Genomic DNA, 19,875 nt, shown 5'->3' with positions numbered 1-19,875 from the left:
GGAGAATACTACTGTAGCACAAATAGAGCTGACCATTTGGCTATAATGCAGATTGTAAAACTTTCAAGCTTTTGCATACATTTGTCCACAGAAGCTGTGGATGCCCCATCCCTGGAAATATTCAAGGCCAGGAAAATGGGACTTTGAGCAAGCTGGTCTAGTGAAAGGTGCCCCTGCTCATGGCAGGGGGGTTGAACTGGTGACTGATGATCTTTAAGGACCCTTCCAATGCAAACCATTCTATGATTTTATGTCCAACACTGAATTTTTATGAAATGGCAAAACATCTGGTTGAACAGATTTTACAAATCTTGCTGAATGGCTGTACAAAGTTAACATATTCCATTTCAAAATAAATAAAATCTTCAGTAATCTTTCTAATATCACTACCTTCCCATTTAAAGACTTCCAAATAGGTCTCCATATAGGTCAATCTAATTCAGAAACATCAATATTATACTGCTTATGTCAAGAGGAGCAAGACAAGCATAATTAACTTAAGTAGTTCTAAACTTTACTGAAATACTATACCTCTCATTAAAAATATTACTAATTTAATTGTTAAGTAAACTCAGCCCTACTGCTTTCCAGACATCCAGAATGTCTCATAAAAAAAGAACTCTCTAGCTAACATAAGTCAAGGAAGGTAATCATTTTGGGATTTTTTCATAAGAAACATGGAGAGGCTAATCCAAGCCCCAGAGACCTAAATTTACGTACCAAGATTTTTTAAAAATTTGTCTATGACATCCCTAGTACAATTTGAATCCAGCTGAGGCATTCAGCTATCATCAATATATTAAAGCAAAAACAAACCTCAAACTCACTACTTGTTCTCAGTAACTGTCCTACAAAATACACACAACTCATCTCTTTCACATTTTCTTTTTTAAAATGGTCATTTCAACAAAGTATTTAACCTACCAGCACTGAAGAGAGGTATCACTACAATATGACCAATGAGTAAAAATATAGGTGTCATATTTTGCTGCAAACCAGAAGTTTTTTCCATTGGTGTAGTAAGACTGTTCAAGCTGCACTGCCCTCTGCACCCTGCATTTCTCCTTAAGAAAAAAAAAAAAAAATCAGAAGAAGCATTAGTCATCTTGGGGAGGGAAAACATGGATTTGGCAATTTAGCCCCAGCCATTGAAGATTTCAACTACAGCAACTCTTGGCCTTCACAAACAGCTGCTCAGTTTTCTACTTTAAATTAGAACTTTTCCTGGCACTAGAGCTACCCTAATGGAATAACTCTTGCATAAGTGTAATATTTCACCAGCATAGTTAAACAAAAAAAAAAAAAAAAAAAAACCAAAAAAAAACCCAACAACCAAAACCAAACTCACGACCCTCAAGCACAGACAAATTATGCTAGCATAGTGATTTAAGGTATACTGTACATTTTAAAAATCAAGTTTGATTAAGCTACTCTTCTTTCCAAACGCTTACAAGAACACAATCACGGGGATGTACAAGGTTTCCTTCTTTGAACTGTTCTTATACATCTTTTAAAAGCAGTAACTTGCAGTTCTTTGCAGAAGGGCAAGCATACTGTAACTCCAGTGTCATCTGCCACTTAAAATTGGCATCTAAAGTCAAATGTCTGTGGAAACCACAGCTAATATGAATTGCTGCGGTCAGACACACAAAAAAAAGTGTCCAAGAATCTTTGTTTCAATTCACACCTCAGGTCTTTTTTTTGACTTTTCTACAACAAAGGCATGACTGAACACACACCCACTGCCCTCATGGCCCACAAGTGGCTTCTATGAAACTCTAACCAACTCCTGCTTCCCTCTCAGATGCACCAGCATTTTTTTGGTAAGGTGTCATCAGAGATCTCCCCAAGCTTTCTACTGTCCATCAGCTGGCAAACAATTAAATCCTTCCCCTTCTGATAGCTCACTGTAGGCTAAGATCTGCATTCAGTGGCCTTACCTTTCCTCAGCTTTTGATTATTTTGCATGCTGCTGCCTCTCACTCTAAAGCAAGCTGCTTTCACATGTAGCAGTTCATTGCAAAATATTTATTGCACAGGTCCTAGTTAATATTTGCCTTCTACTCAGCTACAGATGACAGGAAGAAGATAAGGCATTCCATGAAAAAGAAAGCCGTGACTTACTTTTATATCCAATGTAATTCACTTCAGTCTTAAATAAACCACAGCAGTTCCTTCTTTTGAAGCACTTCATATACAGAAGTGCCTGGGGGTATTAGGGAGGGTAACACAGTGCAGAGCTCAACAATTTAATGTAACAGTCTCCAGGAAAGTAGTTCTTTTGGACAGTTTATCTGACGAAACCTTCATAACACAGTCCTTATTTAGTTGCCTTATATGTGCATTGCCTGTAACTGGCCAATGAGCAGGTCATCATTTTTGGAGTTTGAATTTACCTGTAAAAAGCAGAGAAAAGGAAAAAGAGATTTTACAAAACATATCATTTGGACAGCAGCATACACATACAAAACTAAATTTTCTATGGACATCCTAAATGTAAAAGCAAGAGCATCCCCCTGTACATTGCAGCAGAGACTGAACAAGAATTGTAGCAAAGATCTTGGGAAAAATAAGTTTCTGTCAAAAACAACACATTACACATGAGTCAAATAATTTGCAAGACAGGTTCAACGACTAAAAGGAAACAAATACTTAAATTTAGGACAAGATAAGAATTAGCATTCTAATAAGGGTATTCTGACATTGACACAATGACCACAAACTTTAGTCCTTTCCAATCTTGCAAGCTGCAGAACTGCAGAAAAATTGTATCTTTAAGACAAACCCATTATCCATAAGCCACATCAAAATGCAGTCAGAGAGTACTACCAAAGAAGCCTGTAACAGAGAGGTCTTTGTGAGGTAAATTCCAGTTCAACTTTGAGACAGTGCTAATTGTTCTAAATCCAAACTTGTAGAAAGTGTACTTCTTCAAGTTCAGGTAACTGCCCCAACTTTCACCAAAGAACAGCAGGAAGGAAACAAAAACAGCATCTGTAGCTGTACATAACTGGCTACCACTGGTTGATTCCACAACAGTGAAGTGCTACCTATTCAATCTGTTCATCAAACTGAAGATGAGTGTACCCAGAGACCACAAAGAAAAGAGCAGCCTTAGCAATATTCCAAAAAAATTAAAACAGTACCTTCTTTCAGTATCAGGTGGAAGGAGTTCGTTTCACAGTCCATGCTTTGAATACTTTTCTAGGTCATTTTAACTCCTGATATCTGTCAATATGAAGTAATAAGAACTTTAATGTGGCACATTTTTAATTTAAATCTAAATTAAGCTATTCAACTTCCAGTATCATTTCCAGTATCATTCTCTATATTTATCAAAAACAGTGATGTAAAGTATTAAAAAAAATAATGTCTTAATCTCAGGAGGAGAGAGGAAATCAGTAACACCAAAAAAAGAGTAATAGGTGTTTCTCATTTCTCACAAAATATGTGATTTAAAATATCTGAATTAAGGATTCTGCATTCTAAACTTTTGCGCAAGAATTTTTAGCCTGTTTTTAAAGATCTAAACATGTCCAAATGGTCCAAGTCAAATAAGTGCACAAATCAAATAAGTGCACAGTGCTGAATTCCTGAAGAAGAAAAACAAATCACATTCATCAGTTTGCTCGAGTCCCTGAACAAAACACTACAGACCTAAGAGCTGCTGCTGGAGGCACACCAGAGCCTTGATTCAGCCTGGTATTTCTCATGGATCTCTCCCACCAAGCTGTGGCTCTCCAGGCTCTGCCAAGCACCATCACGGCTGTGACCAGCACAGGTCTGCGACTGCCAGAGCAGCAGCTCCTTCCTGGGTTTGATACAGGCATCTCTTCACCCAAAATCTCGCTCTTGTCACACAAGCAGTTAATAAAGAGCCCCTGCCTGACCATTGTTATGCAATAATTAAATAGAGAAATAGTTTTTGCAGTGTTTTAGCAGGTCAAGAAGATTTACGCGAAGCATTATCCCGCTTCCTGTTACAAGTACTCCAAAAAATGTGGCAGCGTTAGCACTTCCACAGCTTCATTTGTCCATCGCACTTCCTACCTGAGCTTGTACAATGCGATACACAACGAGGAAGCGGACACAAACGCAAAATAAAAAATTCCTTCCACGAAGGCTATTTGGAGCCATAAAAGCTGAGAAACCAGCGGCCAACACACCCGCAGAAACATACACGCCCTCAAAACACAGTTGAAAGTAACAAACCCAGGGTTCGGCGCTGGTTTTCTGGTCAGCACCGCAGCCCCAGCTGGCCTCGCTCCAGGGCACCGACCGCCCCCGCCAGCCGCGGGAAGGCAAAGGGCCCGGCGCGGCAGGAGACACGCGGGAAGGAGAAACCCGCTCACACCTGCACCCCTCAGCCCAGCTCCGCCCCTCTGCTCCCCGGCACGCAGCAGGCACGGAAAGCCGAGCCGAGCCGAGGTGAACTGAGCCCAGCCCAGAGACTGAGCGAGGCACTGTCCCCACAGTACCCACCGCCCGTCCTCACCTCCCTGCGCTCCCCGCCGGCCGACCCGGCCCACTCCACGTAGCGGGGCGAGCGGGCAGCGCTCCCCGCCTCACCCGGCAGCCGCAGCCACGGCCACCCCCACGGGCCGCCCCGGACCGCCCCCAGGACCGCCCTGAACTGCTCCCGGGCCGCCCCCAGACCGCCTCCGGACCGCCCCCAGGACCGCTCCCGGACCGTCCCGGACCGCCCTGAACTGCTCCCGGGCCGCCCCCAGACCGCCCCCGGACCGTCCCGGACCGCTGAACTGCTCCCGGGCCGCCCCCGGACCGTCCCGGGTCGCTCCCGGCCAGGCTCGGCGGGCAGGGTCCGGCGCGGTGAAGGGCGGCTGAGAGCCGGCTAGCCCTGCCGAGCGCCGCCGGGTCCCGAGGGCTTGCAGCACCTGGCGCAGGGCGAGCTGGTCCTCACGGTGGGCTCCTGTATGACCTCCTGCGAGGCATCTCCCGCAGCTTGGCCAAGCCCGTTTTCTCGGGCATCAGCCCACTTCCTTTGGCCGCCACGCGTGGGTTTAGTTCCCTTTCAGTCTGTGATCCCTGGCTGGCGAGCTGACTTCAGCGCTGCTTTCCCCCGGCTGCCCTCGGGGCTCATGGCGAGCCTTGGCTGGGCTGACCTTGGAAAGAAAGCGTGAGAGCCCTGTGGCCAGCTCAGCGCCCGGCTTTGCTGCAGAGCAGAACTGGTGCCCATTTGGCAGCCTGGTGGAAGTGGAGACATTTCATGCATTCAAAGAAACAGATTGTACCCGTGCACCCCAGTGCATCCAGGGTGTGCCAGGCCTGCCATGCCTGCTCTGGAAAACTGTCACGCCACAGAAACCAGTCCCTGGCAATCCATCACTCCACTCATCAAGTGTGTCCAGGGACTGGTCTCCACCGGAACAGGCAATATGAGTGTCTGCTGCCACCATTCCTGTGTTCCAACACCTGAATTTGCTCATGCTCTCCTTTTAGAGCAGAGCTCTATTTGCCCTCCACCCTGTGAGTTAGATTTGGAAGCAGATGATCTTTAAGATTCCTTCCAAGTCAAACCATTATTTGATTCTATGATTCTTAAGTGTTTACTTTTTTTCTGGTTTGATTAGCTATCCGTTCCACTGTGCCAGGATATCGCTTCTTTGGTTCAAACAGGTTTGTGTAGAAACTCTATACAATTCTCACTGTTTAGTCTGGTGGTAAAACTAAACTTATTCAAACAGAATTTGGATTTTCCAGGGTGAAGTTTCCCTGGAATTGTTTCCTTGTCCATAGTTTTCAGAACGTTTTCCCCCTGTGCTTGCCTTCAACTCCTTCCTTTTGGTTCTCATAAACTTACTTTTAATCACTCCTCAAAGACATGACTGTAGGCTATTCAGTGATTGCTTATCCCCGTATCTGCTTTTGTTCAAGATCCACATTCAATAACTTTATTTACATTCTGCTTGAAGTAAATATACACTTTAATAGAATTTTTTCTAAGAAGATTTTTCTAAGTGTATATCTGTCCAATATATTTCTTCACAATATTTAACTAAAAGGTAACAGCAATGCTTCAAATTAAGTTGCACAAAGTTTGAAAGCTGGTGACCTGAGGGAGTCAGAGAAAGAAGAGTCTCCCAGTAGCCAGCAATGATCAGGAAAGCTCTCCACCATTGTAGCAGGAGAATAGGGAGCATGCCAGAAACCCATCTGTCTCAAGGAAGTGAACAACTTATGTAGTGGGTGTCTAGAGTATTTGATTAATGCTAGATAAAATGGTTATTTGTAGGATGTGGCACACATCACTATATCCATATTCTAATGTGTGTCATGATCACACTTTTAAAGTAACTCCCTAAAGTCTTCTCTGACACTCATTTTAGAGAAACTAATCACTATGAACTGAATGTACACTTCTGAAAGAACACATGCAACAATCAGTACTGCCAAAATTGTGATTCAGGAGCAAAATATGCATTTTTCGCAGAGCACAGGATCTTTCCTAGACTTTTTTAAGAGTGATGTGAATGAATCAATCATGAAACATTAGTAGGATTCCAGTCAGAAAGCAGTAATTTTGCAAATTTCTGCTCTTCTTCCACTGTAGAGCTGTTTTCATGAGTAATTTTACAGCCCAACCTGTTACCTCAATTGCTGCATCAGCTGTCTGACTGTACTGTTATATGTGTTATATTCACATATAATTGGAAAAAACGTGTCATTGCATCCAACTGCAGGCCTCCGAGGTTTCAGACCTCTGGACCAATGCCTGTGCTTTTATCAAGACTTCATTGCTGAGACATCAGTCAGCACCAAAAGGTCAGAGAGAGGTTTGTGTCCTTCAGTATTCAGGGGAAACTGGCCAGGGTGAACTTCAGAACAACACAGTAAGATGTTCCAGTTCGCCCTGAAAGGTGCATCTCCTCTCCCAAAACATCAATCACTGCTGTTACAAGCAGTGACTGTGTCACAGGAGTTAATTCAAAGATTGTTCGACAATTCCACCAAAGTTCTCCATGGGGTCTTTTGATTTGTAGTTTAATATAGGTTAATGTGGAAAGCAAGCAAGAAACACAAATGTATGTCAGAAAGACTATTTATACTTAGTTAAATCTTGCTACAACTTGCTGCATCACCAAAGGCTACAAATCAATGGAAACACAAACCAGTTCTGAACATGCCTCCTTTAGCACAACAACAGAAGTTGTGGAAACCAAGATCCTCATTCTGGAAAATCTTAAATCTGTGGGTGGTTGATTTTCTTGTTATCCAAGTTCAAAGTCCAAATCAAAACTGGCTACATATCCTACTAAATCCCATCCATTAATTCCCTCTTGTACAAAGCTCTCTCTTCTTAGAGAGGACAAGGTAGCAACACAAGCATAAGGAGAGACACATAGTGATTTTAGTATTACTCCTGCAAAGGCATGTCAGACCTATTTTTGGACACATGATAGTAACCTGCAACAGATTCTCATGTACTGAGATTTGTTCAATCATGCTGTTTGGCATTTCCACATAAAAGAGAGAGAAAGTTCATACTTGATCAGATGCATCCATCTGCACTTGGAGCAAATTTATACCTGATAGAGCAACAGATCTCAAATTGACATTTTAAGTAAGTGAAAATCATGAACATACAAGTTCTCTCAAGAGGCAACTTTTACAATTAGAATCTGGTTTCAAATAAAAAAATCAAGGTTTAATTTTCATTTTTTAAGACAGCTAGAAAATCCACCATCAGTAGAAAATCTACCACCAATTCTATACCATAATCACTTCTTTACATGTTTGCAAGTGCAACTGCTGCTTAAGCAGTTGCAGAAGAAGTCTTGGCAATTATGTATGTGACTGCCACACTTAACCAGGAATGCATGCTAGGAGTGCCTTTCTCCTCCTGTGCCACCCAAGCTCACTGTGGATTTCTTTGCAGAAGGCTTCTCTCCTATCCTTTCTGTGACTCTTTTCCATGCCTCCTGAGAACAATTGTGAGGAACTTTTCCTTTTTGCCTTCAGCCCACAGAAGCTCTATGGCTTTGTTCATTTCCACTGTGACTAAACAGGCCCAAAGCTTTACCACACTTCTGCTTCAGTACCCATCCTTGTATTACTGACATTACCTGGATCTTTCTGGCTTGAACCAAAGCCGTTCACAAGACAGATCTGGAATGGTTTCAAGATTCTTAAAACTTGCTTGAGGTGGAGACAGTTTGTTGGCATTAACAAAACTCATCAGAGCCAAAACAAGTAACGCCTTCACTAGCCAGTAGTTGAGTCATTGAAATGAAAATCAAGTTTCACAACTTTATATCTCTGCCCAACACTCATCCACCTCAAGATCTTATCCTGTTTTGTGGGTTAGAGCTCTTGGAGTCAGCAGAAGTGCAACTAAAAAGGCTGTAATTAATTTGCAGTAAGGTCTGTAAGATGAATGCAGTGGTTTATCCTCATATAGAAGTGTCTATATACATATATATATATATACACACACACATATAGTGAGTTTAAAATGTCCTCATCTGTTACAACCAAGTCTGTCTGCTATTATCATGGAGCAGCCCTCTAACTTCTGCTTTTGCAATTTGCTCATTACTTTGTACAATGTGTGCTCAGAAATTACTCTTAAATACTGTACAGTTAAGGGCTGATGTGCAGAAAAGAAACCCGGAACTGTGAGCAAAGGACTTCAAGATTTAGCCTTCTCACCCAGCCAGAAAAGTAAATCATTCCACACAATAAACTCTGGACAAACTGTACGATGGCTGCATGGCTCTCATCAGCTTACCCAATGTCTTGCTAGAATACCACTAGAATTCATAGAATCATAGAATGGTTTGGATTGGAAGGGATCTTAAAGATCATGTAGTTCCAATATCAATGCCATGGACATGGACACTTTCCACTATACCAGGCTCCCCACAGCTCCATCCAGCCTGGCCTTGAACTCTTCAGGGGATGGGACATCCTCAGCTTCCCTGGCAACAGTAAAGAATTTTTCCTAATATCTAATCTAAACTGCTTTCTTTCAGTTTGAATCCATTTCCCCTTGTCATTACATGAACAAAAGCAATAGACTGAAGTAACAAAATGGCCCAAGGAAAGTCATACAAGATAGTTCATGTTTAAATTGTTAGAAGAGCACAGAAAGGATATCCACAATTACAGCAGACCCTGAAATATGGTAGCTGAAACAGAAAGAATCTTTAAAGCAGTAACTTGCAGTGGATTGAGCTTCAAAAAATTACAGGAATCTTATCTCAGCAGACATTAGGGTGTGTTGGCGATTTTATTCTAAATTAGAAGGAAGGGTTAGTTGCCTTAGAAGCATGTAGAAATTACTGTACTGCTGCTTTCTTATAACACTGCAAAAGCTCAGAACTGTATCAGACAAAGGAAACCAAATTCAGAGCTACTTTTGCCTGAGCTTTAACATTCCTTTCAGCTAAAAGGCAAGGAAATCAAAGTAGCAGTTGTTTGGAAGAAAATGTTTGTGATAAAATAATTAATTATCTGTAGCAATTGATTTCCCATGACTGGAGCATGAACCCTTTCCCTCTAGAGAGTAATCTGCTGTCTTTCTAAGGCTGAACATGAACCAGTGTGTTAAGTGCTGCCTCAGATGTTTCCAGAGACTGGGCTTAATACTTTGATTAATATTTTTTAAGAAGTCAATTATTTTTGTCTGCTGGTTACATGTTTTGGGTTCTTGTGCTGGCATTGCCACTGTGCTCTTGCAGATGCCTTGTTTTTGCTAAAGTGTTGTAACAAATAAAGAGCATGGCCATTGTTAGTAATTAATTGATTAAAAATTTAATTAGTCATCAGAAGCTTTGTCACAATCTAAATAAGGCTGTGATGCTAAACTAATTGCAAAGAAGTCTTAGCAAAAGCCTAAGTAATTTGGAATGCTGAACATAGCTGGAACTACAACATGCTCATTCACTCAATAATAAGTTATGCTTCCTATTATTTTATTTATTAGTAACACCTATCCCCTGTTCTTTAGTACATGATCTTTTAGTACATGATCCAACTCAAACCATTCTATGATTCTCTGACTATATGTGGCAAAGTCTAAAATACATTTCTTGGTACAGCAATTTTTCTTTGTGATCACTGTGTACCAAACCTACCATTAACCTAGGTTGCAAAAATAGGAGCCACAGACAAGCAGGAGGGACAATAGAAAGAGTCTGATCAGAATTAAGAAGTAGGAATTGGTTTGCAGTTATCTAGTTAGCAGTACACGTGATGAGATGAGTAAAATAACTTTAAAAAGAAAATTGCTGTGGCTGTGTCATGACATAGCTTTTTCTCAGTGTCACTATATTATGTCTAAGATGGATCAGCCTTTAAAAAATGGAAATATTCTAAGCCTATGAGGCAGATTTTAATTCCATTCCTGCACACAGACCAAAAAAACCTTACCTGTGGCATCCCTGTAATTCATTGTAGGACACTGATCAGAAACAATTGTTTTCCCTGCAGGCTTAGAGTGATCAGCAGTATTCACAACACATAACAGTACCTAGATGGTTTTTCTTCTTTCCTTTTCCTCACATGTCCTTCAAACACTAACATTAGCTCAAACTTCATAAGAATAATTTGCAATTATCTCATCTTACCCAAAGGAGACCAACTCCTTTCAGCACAACATCTTCTCCTAAATCCTGTTCTTGTCCTACAGCCTTCAGCAGGAACTAAAACAGTCTCCAGCTTTCCTTCTGCCACACTCATGTCCTAAGATCTTCCTTCTTCCAATTCCCCAGCTGCACCTGTCACATTCCTCCTTATCAGCTTCCTTTTACAGGACCTTTCAGCTCCGAGATCTCTCAGTCTTTCACAAAGACTAAAGCACTTAGAGTTCATCTCATCAGATAATTCATCTGTGGCCAGCAAGAATTGCTCTCTGTCTGCTTCAAAATTATCTCAGCCATAGAAATGTATCTGTATTCTGGATCCATATGCCAGGGAAGATGAACCCAGTCCTCAGACCTTCCTGAGCAGCCTACAGCATCTCTAATAAATCCTGTGGTTTTATTTTAATGTTTGTTTTATGATAATTGCTTTTATTGGGTCATGTTACAGAAGAGAAGGAAAACAATTTCCCTTGTGTGTTGTGTTATGTTTTGAGACAGTAATTTTTTGTTGCTTCCAGAAGAACTTGTGAGAGCTTTTTTTGTTGTCCTAGGAAACTTTCCATTGCCTGAAGAGCTGGCAATTCTCCTCAGCCAAAGGAAAGCAAACAGTAATGTGAAATACAGAAGCAGTTCAGAGCTGGTTTTCTGTGAGTGCAACCTTTAAAAATGAGTTGGCAAATGTTGACAGTGGTGTTAAGCAATCCCAGCTCTCACTAACATTATGTTTTCTTCCTTGGAGACATTCACTATGTGTGTTTTCATTGCTATAAAACGCGACTGGACCACAGCTATAAATTGGCTTTTGAAGATAAGGGTGGGGGGGGCAAGAAAAAGAAAAAATTAAAGAACAGTCAAACAAACTCCAATACTGTTATTTTCAAGAGCCACAGGAGCTTTTCTACTCACTTCCATTAAAATGTCTTCATTTTTCTTGTTGGCAGTCACTCAAGGACTATCTCGCTATACGAGTGAGGAAAGAACTTTGTGTGTATGGTTTTGTTCAGCTCATCACATTTTTTCCCATGATCCTTGCTTAATTGTGTTAGCAACTGTCTTGTGACATGAAAGTTATGGTAAAATACTGGTGCTCTGTTTATTGAGTTATTTGGCATGGATAATATTTTGCCTGGACTTTGGTAATCAAAGCTAGGTCTTCACTCACAGTAAATTCAGCTGCAGATGGCACAGTAAGCTGCTACGTTCCAAAATACATGAAGTTCATTTTGAAATTCTTTGAATTCAGATGTTTTTCTTCTCTGTATTTCCATGTACTCTTTTTATCCTCCATCTTTTCTCTAAATTCGCTGTGAGTACCTGCAGAGATGGGCAGTGAAGCAATTCATGCCTTCATGCCTGTGGGGGTTACCTGACTCATGGGTGTGTAAAGATGGTGACTGTGGCATTCTCAGGATCTGGCAGTACACAAGGACACAGTGGCCAGGGGTTCTGTGAATTTCTTTGTTACAAATTCCAACAAAACTTTTACTAATAGTAGTAAAACCAAATATAAATATGTGCTAGAAGTCATTGCAAAATTACTATGAAAACATGTATATATATTGCAAGAGTAAAGCACATATAGATATATTAGAATCTATTTCAGAATTCCAGCGAGTGAAACAAGTACATGCAAACATTTAACTGTGTGCATGCCTATAAGTATATTATGCAAGGTACTACCAGTATGACAGTCAACAAACCACTCTGAAGAGTGGGTCTAATTGACAATGGAGAAGAAGTTTTACTTCAAAGATCATCCATGTGCATCCCCAGCAAGGGGCTGGTCTGTATTGGAAATCACCTGCAGGATAAGTCTTGCAGAGAAGTTCATTTTGGGTAGGCAGCAAGTTGCTTTTTATATCTTTATGGCATAAGTATCTGTGTGTAGGACATCAGTTCCTACAACAGTTGTTACTGACTCCTGTTTTCATGGAAGGTCAGTTTCTTTGTCCTGCACCCTTCAGGGATTCTTTGTTCTGCTGGCTGCTCCCCATCAGGGAAGTTTGGATTGAGTTTTTCAGGCTCTGAGTTTATCAGGGATGCCTTGGAGCTCTTGCTAAGGAGATACCTTTCTTTGTTGGTATGTGTGCTGTATTGTCTTTGTGGGGGCTGCACTCAGGTGCCTCAATGGCCAGAACTTCCATTCTGCTGTGCAGTGAAGTGGAGGAGAGAGAGGAGTACAAAAAGGCAAAAGGTACAAGGTGTGGAGTGTCAAAAATCCCCCAATTTCACCAGGCAAAAAATTACTTTGGTTCAGGCATCACCAAGAGGTGGGCCTGGCTGAAATCAGCCTTTCTCTGCAAGCCAGGAGAACTGTGCAAGGCCATGTCTTCTTCAAGACTGAGAAGTCTAGGCTGTGTCTTATCAGGAATTAACAGTACTGGCCTGAGCTGGGTCTAGACAAAACTAAAACAACTAACCAGTGTAATGTTTAATGCTGGTGAACTTAGAGGGTTAAGATTAAACTTAACATATTTTATATTCAACCATTTTCTTTGCCTCTTCCTTGTATATCAAGCTACTTCATGCCCCAAGTAAAGTAACAGGTTCCAATATTGTACAAGTTTTAGAAACGAAAGCGAACACACCTCCCATATGCATCCTGCACATTTCATGTGAAAACAGGTGAAAATATTTTAAATTAATTGATTTGTCTCCACAACAGTTGAAGCCTTTTCTCCTGTGATGTCAAGGAAAAACAGAGGGTGATAGTATAGGAAAGTTTAAATCTTCCTGGCTCCCAGCATTCTACCAAAGAAACAGTTTTCTCTGAAGCACCCAGACCTTTCTTCTGCAAAGTGTAGAGCTTAAATCAATACTGTAGAAAGCAACGGAAATTCAAGTGCCGGAGTCCCTTAGTTATACCTTTCTGATTCTAGTGTCTCTTACCTTTTTAACTGAGCTTAACTATTATATGTATTACTTATAGTCATCCTTTTTAGAATATTGCATCCCAGTCATGTCTTGTCCCATTATGCAGAGCAGGTCACAAATATCTGCCATGTATACTTTTGCCCTAAAGGGTATGGAATACATGTAAAATTAAAATATATTTTCAAGAGATTTATATGGAAGGACAACCTTGGTAATAAAAATAAACGAAGACTCTTGCTATGGTCTCCCAAGGGAGACAATGAAATGCGTTCCAAATCCCCTGTTCTAAGGTAAACCTCCTTATATTTTGATAATTTTAATTTTATAAGAAGTATTACTGTCTCAACCTTTGTCTTAGACCTTCAAAGCTTATCAGACCAGCCAAACTTATATAAAGAAGAGAAAAAGTTGAGCAGAGCTATACAGACAGTCAGAGACAGCCTTCTCAAAAATTTGATATCATTATGCTGAGTGAATGGCACAAAGAGAGTTTGTATTAGTAGGAAGAAAGGAGGATGAGTCAGATTTCTGAGGTCACATCTAAATGCAAAATTAAGAAAAGTGAAGTGAAATATTATTACAAAGTATGGTACAGCTTGCTTGCAAGTAGAGAAAGGTTTCTTCATGGTTTCCTGCATAAGAGCAATGAAGAGTTTTGAGAACATGTTTGTGACAAACACGTGAACTGGAATCCTTATTCAAATCCGTCATTCAGTGTTCACCGTGCTGCTGTGGCAAGGGGGTGGAGCAGCATGAACAGCAGCCACAGCTTTGACTCAGAGGTTAACCACTGTTTTACAAGTGTAGCTGGAGAGAGAGACAAACATGTCACTCTTTCCACTTTTGTTCATTTCAATGGAACTCTCTGGATTTAGGGGCCAGGATGTTATTATTTGTCTATATGAAGTATCAAAAAGTTATTAAATAATCAGGAGGTCCAAGTGGGAGCAAATATTGTTTGAGGCGTTCTGAACTTATTTACAGGATTCAAAGCAATTTCAAAGGAGATCATCACTGATGTGGATTTTTGGGGGAGCTTCTTGTCTATCTTTTGCAAAGAAAGCTTGTGACACTAACCTCATAACCTCCAGTCAACTAGCTGCTTTCTTTCATGCCACATAATTGCTATCTTTTACTGTTTTCATGAAATCTGCTTTTGCTGATTTTATTAAATCAGCTCTTGCTGATTTTGCTTTTTGCAGTATTCTGTAAGGAATTCATATCCTTCTCCTTTACCACTGCTCACAGCAGCCTTGGCATTTGTCCTGCTCAAAGTAAGTACACTGAAAGGGTGAAGGTCGATGCCTGTGAGATTGAGCAATACACTCAGTTTAAGAGAACATGCTGGTCACATCAAAAATTCCTCCTTTGGGCCATTCCCTAAAACTGGTTCTAAATCACTGAGAGGCTGTTAGCTTGATCAGAGTATGATATAAGAGGAGACAAAAACCTGGACCAGGGTCTAGCATTTTACTGGAGTCACGCTTGTAGTTTGAGCTGATGGCAGTGTAAGTTATTAAACTGGTAATATAAGCCTCTCAACAGTGCTAAACATGGAGTTTGAAAGGTAATTAAAATAACACAAAGCAGCTGCGCTTCTTCAAAGCTTTTTTTTAAATGCATTAAAAAGTTCAACTTACTGTAATGACCTGTTCCATCCACACATCCAGAGTGGTCTCTCCAGGACAAAGAGTGGCCACTCTTTGCAGAACTGGGAAGGTGATACCATGCAAGGAAGCATCTCTACCACCCTTGGAGCAAACATGAGCAGCAATTCAGAGCTCTGCATGCTCCCAGCCTTCTTATGGCCTCCCTTATGCCACCAGGTGATAAGTAAACTTCACATCCTCCTGATTTCAGTTTCCTGAGCTTCAGCCTGAAGTGGTGAAAGAGGAGTCAGATCACAGCACATTGGTGGGTTTTTTTTCTTAAGCAAGGACACACCAAGGATGGATTTCACACTGCAGTGATTTTCATTCACATGATTAAACTGTAAGTGCTCTCTTTCCCCAGCCTTCGTCTGCACATTGTTGCTGTTCTGCTCAGAAGCATTGCAGGGAACTGTTGCAGGATGATGGCATACTTGGGTGTAGGAGCAAACAAGGCAAAATATAGGAAGGACTGCAAAGGAAAGAGCAGAGTTAAAGGAAAGAAGCCAAATCTGTACTTTAGATAAACTGTCTCCAACATAGCTCTTATTGTAGAACAAACTTTATCTCCATTTTCAGAAAGTTAAGTGCACAGATTCAACAAGCCACAAAACTTGTGTTTTCCCTTGTTCTTTTACTTAGCAGAAGCTTCTCAAAGCTTTTTTTTTTTTTTTTTTTTTTTTTTTTTTTTTTCACTGTTCAAGAGCTGCTTTTCAGTTTGCAGAAAACATATCAATCTGCCATACTTATGTGTTGGCCAGATGAGGTTGTTTATCAATGTTCAAATGCATCCATCAGGGAAAGGAAGGAGAATGATTAGCAGGCTCTGTCCCAGTCAGAGGAGGTCTCCTGGCTTCCAGAAGATTCTGTCCCTGATACATTCCTCCCTGGACCTCCCCATGACATTTGCTATCTGTCCCAGCTGTTAACCTCAGAGATCCAATCATTAGGAAATCCACAGTAGAGAAAGGAAAAGAAATACAGTAAGCAAGCCAGAATTGTATGGTAGTATTGATAGGCTGCTGTGAAGGAGCTGCTGTTTAGGGAAGTTTTCAGAGGTTACACAAAGGCAGTCATGCCTGTCACATCAAATATAGGACACAGTAGCAATCAGTGCAGCACTAAGGCAGTTTAGACTGCAACTGGAACAACTAGACTGCACCTTTCTCAAACGGTGCCAGCACACCGTGCTTGGTCCTCTGTGGTTTGCCAGGCTTCCTGCCTCTCCCTGTGACACTCAATAAAGGAACTGTCATGGTCATAAACAATAAAAGTATCATTAGCACTTGCAGATGTTGGAGATTTGATTTTTGTTAAAGAAGTGCTTTAACTTTATCCATTTTTTTTCAGTTCAACATTTTCAGATATTTGATAGCATTTGTCAATCTGAGTCAAACAAGATCTTAATTTCCTGATTGTCTACAATAGATACAAGTTAGTTCACAGCTATGGTCAGCTCTGGGCCTACATATGCAATATGAATGTGACTCGTGTGGACTAGCAGCTGGGACCCATGGGCAGATGCTGCTTTTCATTCCTGAAGTCATATTTCTTGAGCATCCCCAATTCTGAAGAGATGGGAGCCACTTGTATTCTGTGAATTTCATGTATCTCATCTTTGCTTGGCCTTTCATAATTTTTATTGTTTAGTTGATAAGTTTCTTGATGTTAAGATATACGAGATAGATAAGCATTTTACTGACAGGTTTATGATGTGCACTTCTTTTTTTTTTTTTTTTTTTTTCAGTGTTCTCAGCAGCAATAACAAGAAAAATATGCCTTCAGCATATTAGTCCACAATTTCTTTATTGAATTTTAAGTGCCAATTCTACATTCAGAATTGTGTAGACATGGGCTAGATTATTTTTGTCTGTATGCATTGTGTTACATCTGTCTACATGACTTTTATCTGACCTTTGTTTGCCTACTTTCTCAGTCTTAGGAGATGGAGTTTCTTATCACAGTCTCTGTTTTCTTTGACTTCTAACCCCAATCACAGTCTTCTTTCATGTGCAGTCTCATTCTCTCCTACTCCAAAGCAGGTGTCTCCAGCCTCCCTGTTTCTGGAGGCTCCCACAGTACAGCTGTCCATCAGCTCCTTCCTCCCCAGTGACTATCACTCCCAATATATTTACTCACCTCCTCCTTCAAACAATACCTTTACCACACCCTCCCTGTACTCTCACCAGTTCAGTTTCCTCTTCTCTAGCTCCAACACACAATTATTTGTCCCCCAGTCCTCCTTGTCAAATTCTCCCCATGTTTCTCTCTTCCTACAAAAGTGGATAATACCAGTCTGCCTGGCTAGACAGTCTTCACCTGCTTCAGAAATTTATTATTTTTATCAGGCTCCCTTTCCTACACACTTTTGTTGTTGTTGTTGTTGTTATTCCTTCAAACTGCTCACCAGAGTATGAACCACTTGCTCCTAATCCACCTTTATTGGGAGTTAGTTCTCTTCTCAGTCTTAGGCTCCATATTCAGTCTGCCACAGTTCTGCTACTGTGCAGGCACACCTCTCAACCTCTTCTTTGAGATTCACCATGTACTTCTTTCTTCCACTCCTTTCCCTCTGGCCCAGGTGGGGCCCTGTGCACAGGCAGATTAATTCCTGCTGCCCATTTTCCAGCTGTGGGATTAGCACCAACATCTGGGGAGATATCATGATTACTTCTCTTAGTAGTAGTTTTCAGCTTGATTATAATGTAGTAAATACAAGGAGACTTTTCTTCTTTGTCCACTTTTCTTCTTAAACTGGAGAGTCCTATTGCTTTGCAGACTTGTTCTGTCTCAGCACTAGGAGTCACAAAGCAATGGAGCATGTTCAGTAAGGCTGAACTCTTCAGAACTGTAGGTTGCTAAACCTCAAGACTGTCTTGAACACCATATTGGGCAATTTTCCATTTTGTAAAAGAGCAGCAATTTGACATTCAATATTTGACATCATCTCATCATATTTCTCAAATACATTTCGTAATTGAGCTAACAACACTGAATATTTTATGTTTTTTTAGTTTCAAAGTTCCTAATTTCTCATAATGATGAAATCAAGATTAATAAAGCAGAGAAAAATAAAGGCAAACCTGAGATAAAAAAAAGAGGGCAAAAGAAGTATTTTGAACTTTTAAATAATTGAGGATATGAGTGGAGAAACTGCCATGTGTGCTTAGCCTTTTCAGAGAAGCAGTATAAAACAAAAAAAAAATATGAAAGAATTTATAGAAAAAAAATATTTAAAAAAGTTACAGGAAGAAGGTATCCTTATAAGAAAGAAACCCAAAACATTCAAAATTTCATAAAAAATAGCTGAACAACTGAAAGGTAAAAAAATGGAATTTTAATTTATGATTATAAAAATACAAGGGTGGTAAAAAACAGAAGAGAAGGAAAGAGATAACTGCAAAATGAACAATCATGATGTTTCTGAAATGTTTCAAAGTATTCCAATAAAGCTGCAACTTTCTGAGAAGCCACCAAAAGACATACTTGAAGAGGAAGTGAGACGTGCCTTTGTGGTTAGCTGACCCAATTAATGATGGAAATTGTATTGATTTAGTAAGCAGGATATATGCCTTTATAAATCAGTTTCTTAAATATAATCAGCAGTTTACCCATTTTAACAACAGAGCTGTGATTCATTGAAGCTTGGTTGTGCTTTCTGTTGAAGACAGCTTGTTGGGGCATTTTTCTCATACACAGTGCCAAGCAAGCTAGTATTTTTGTATAAATGCTCACTTCACAATATCTTTACTAAAAATAATAGACTTTTTTCAGTAGGTGAAATACTGTGTGAATTCTTACAGATCAGATGCATTGTTCATTTTGAGTAGGTCAGTATTGAATAAACAGCTAAGTCATCTTCAAATACAAATGGTTCCTCACCTTAATTTTACAAAAAAATGCTGTGAAGTTATGGCATCATTTAGTGTGAACTCTGGAGGACAGCAAAGGTCTACTCAAAAGGATTTAAAAGTTCTTCCTTGGTATACCAATGAGCATAAGGTTCCATAATTAAAACATAAACTAGGCAGACATTTTAATCTAGAATTTCTTTCCAGAATAACATAAAATCATATTAGACAATAGTTTTTGGCAATGAAATGAGACCATTTTTGTATAATATAAAATGCAGCTGTTCAACAGGGAGGGATTTTGTCCAGGCCATAATAGGCACTACTTAAATCATGCTGTGACATTTCCAGTATTCAACCACTTTTGGTTAAACCTTGAAACTTGTGCCTGAAATAACTGTCATCATCCCAACCCTTATACATCCTTTTCCTTCCCCACCTAATCCTTTTCCTCTCTCTTTTATGCCTTACAGTTTATAAACCCATTCATAACTTAAAAATACTTGCAAATCCATTAGAAGTTGGAAACTGTCATTTTCACTGCATGAGTGTATCAAATTATGAGCAGCTAAGGTTGTTTTGACATTTCTGGAGATAGTGTTGGCTTTATCTCTTCACACTTCTCTCCCTCATTTCCAGGCAATTGGAAAAATATATAACAATGAAAGGCTGTGCTGAAGGTTCCTGTTTTATCTTCTTCTTCTGTGTGTGGCTGGGAAGAGGGAAGAGGCTGCCAAACCATCTTCTGTTGTCAAGCTCTGTATATTTTTAGATTAGAACAATAGCATTCAACTTGAGAGCAATTATCTAGCTGCCTAAAAAATTGCTGGTGTGCCTAAGCATTTTCCTAATTCTCACAATATTTGCATCCTTTGCAGGTAATTTTTTAGTTCTCTT

At 40.2% G+C, this 19,875-nt stretch overlaps 1 protein-coding gene across 1 annotated transcript in view; it reads right to left on the bottom strand.

Annotated features, from left to right (window-relative positions):
• LOC306798163 (uncharacterized protein) overlaps positions 1-4,629 on the bottom strand; it is a 42,794-nt gene extending 38,165 nt beyond the window's left edge. Inside the window, exons 1-4 of the mRNA XM_079298070.1 lie at positions 4,496-4,629; positions 3,147-3,228; positions 2,125-2,396; positions 925-1,064 (exon numbers count right to left, since the gene is read on the bottom strand). Coding sequence (XP_079154196.1) covers positions 925-1,012 — 88 coding nt within the window. The 5' untranslated portion in view covers positions 1,013-1,064; positions 2,125-2,396; positions 3,147-3,228; positions 4,496-4,629. The remainder of the gene's footprint in view (positions 1-924; positions 1,065-2,124; positions 2,397-3,146; positions 3,229-4,495) is intronic.
• Positions 4,630-19,875: the final 15,246 nt, after the last annotated feature.

The sequence above is a fragment of the Erithacus rubecula genome (genome assembly GCF_903797595.1).
Source record: "Erithacus rubecula genome assembly, chromosome: 1".
NCBI classification, from domain to species: domain Eukaryota; kingdom Metazoa; phylum Chordata; class Aves; order Passeriformes; family Muscicapidae; genus Erithacus; species Erithacus rubecula.
The sequence above is the reverse complement of the archived record's forward strand: the minus strand, read 5'-3'. Positions and strand labels throughout refer to the sequence as shown.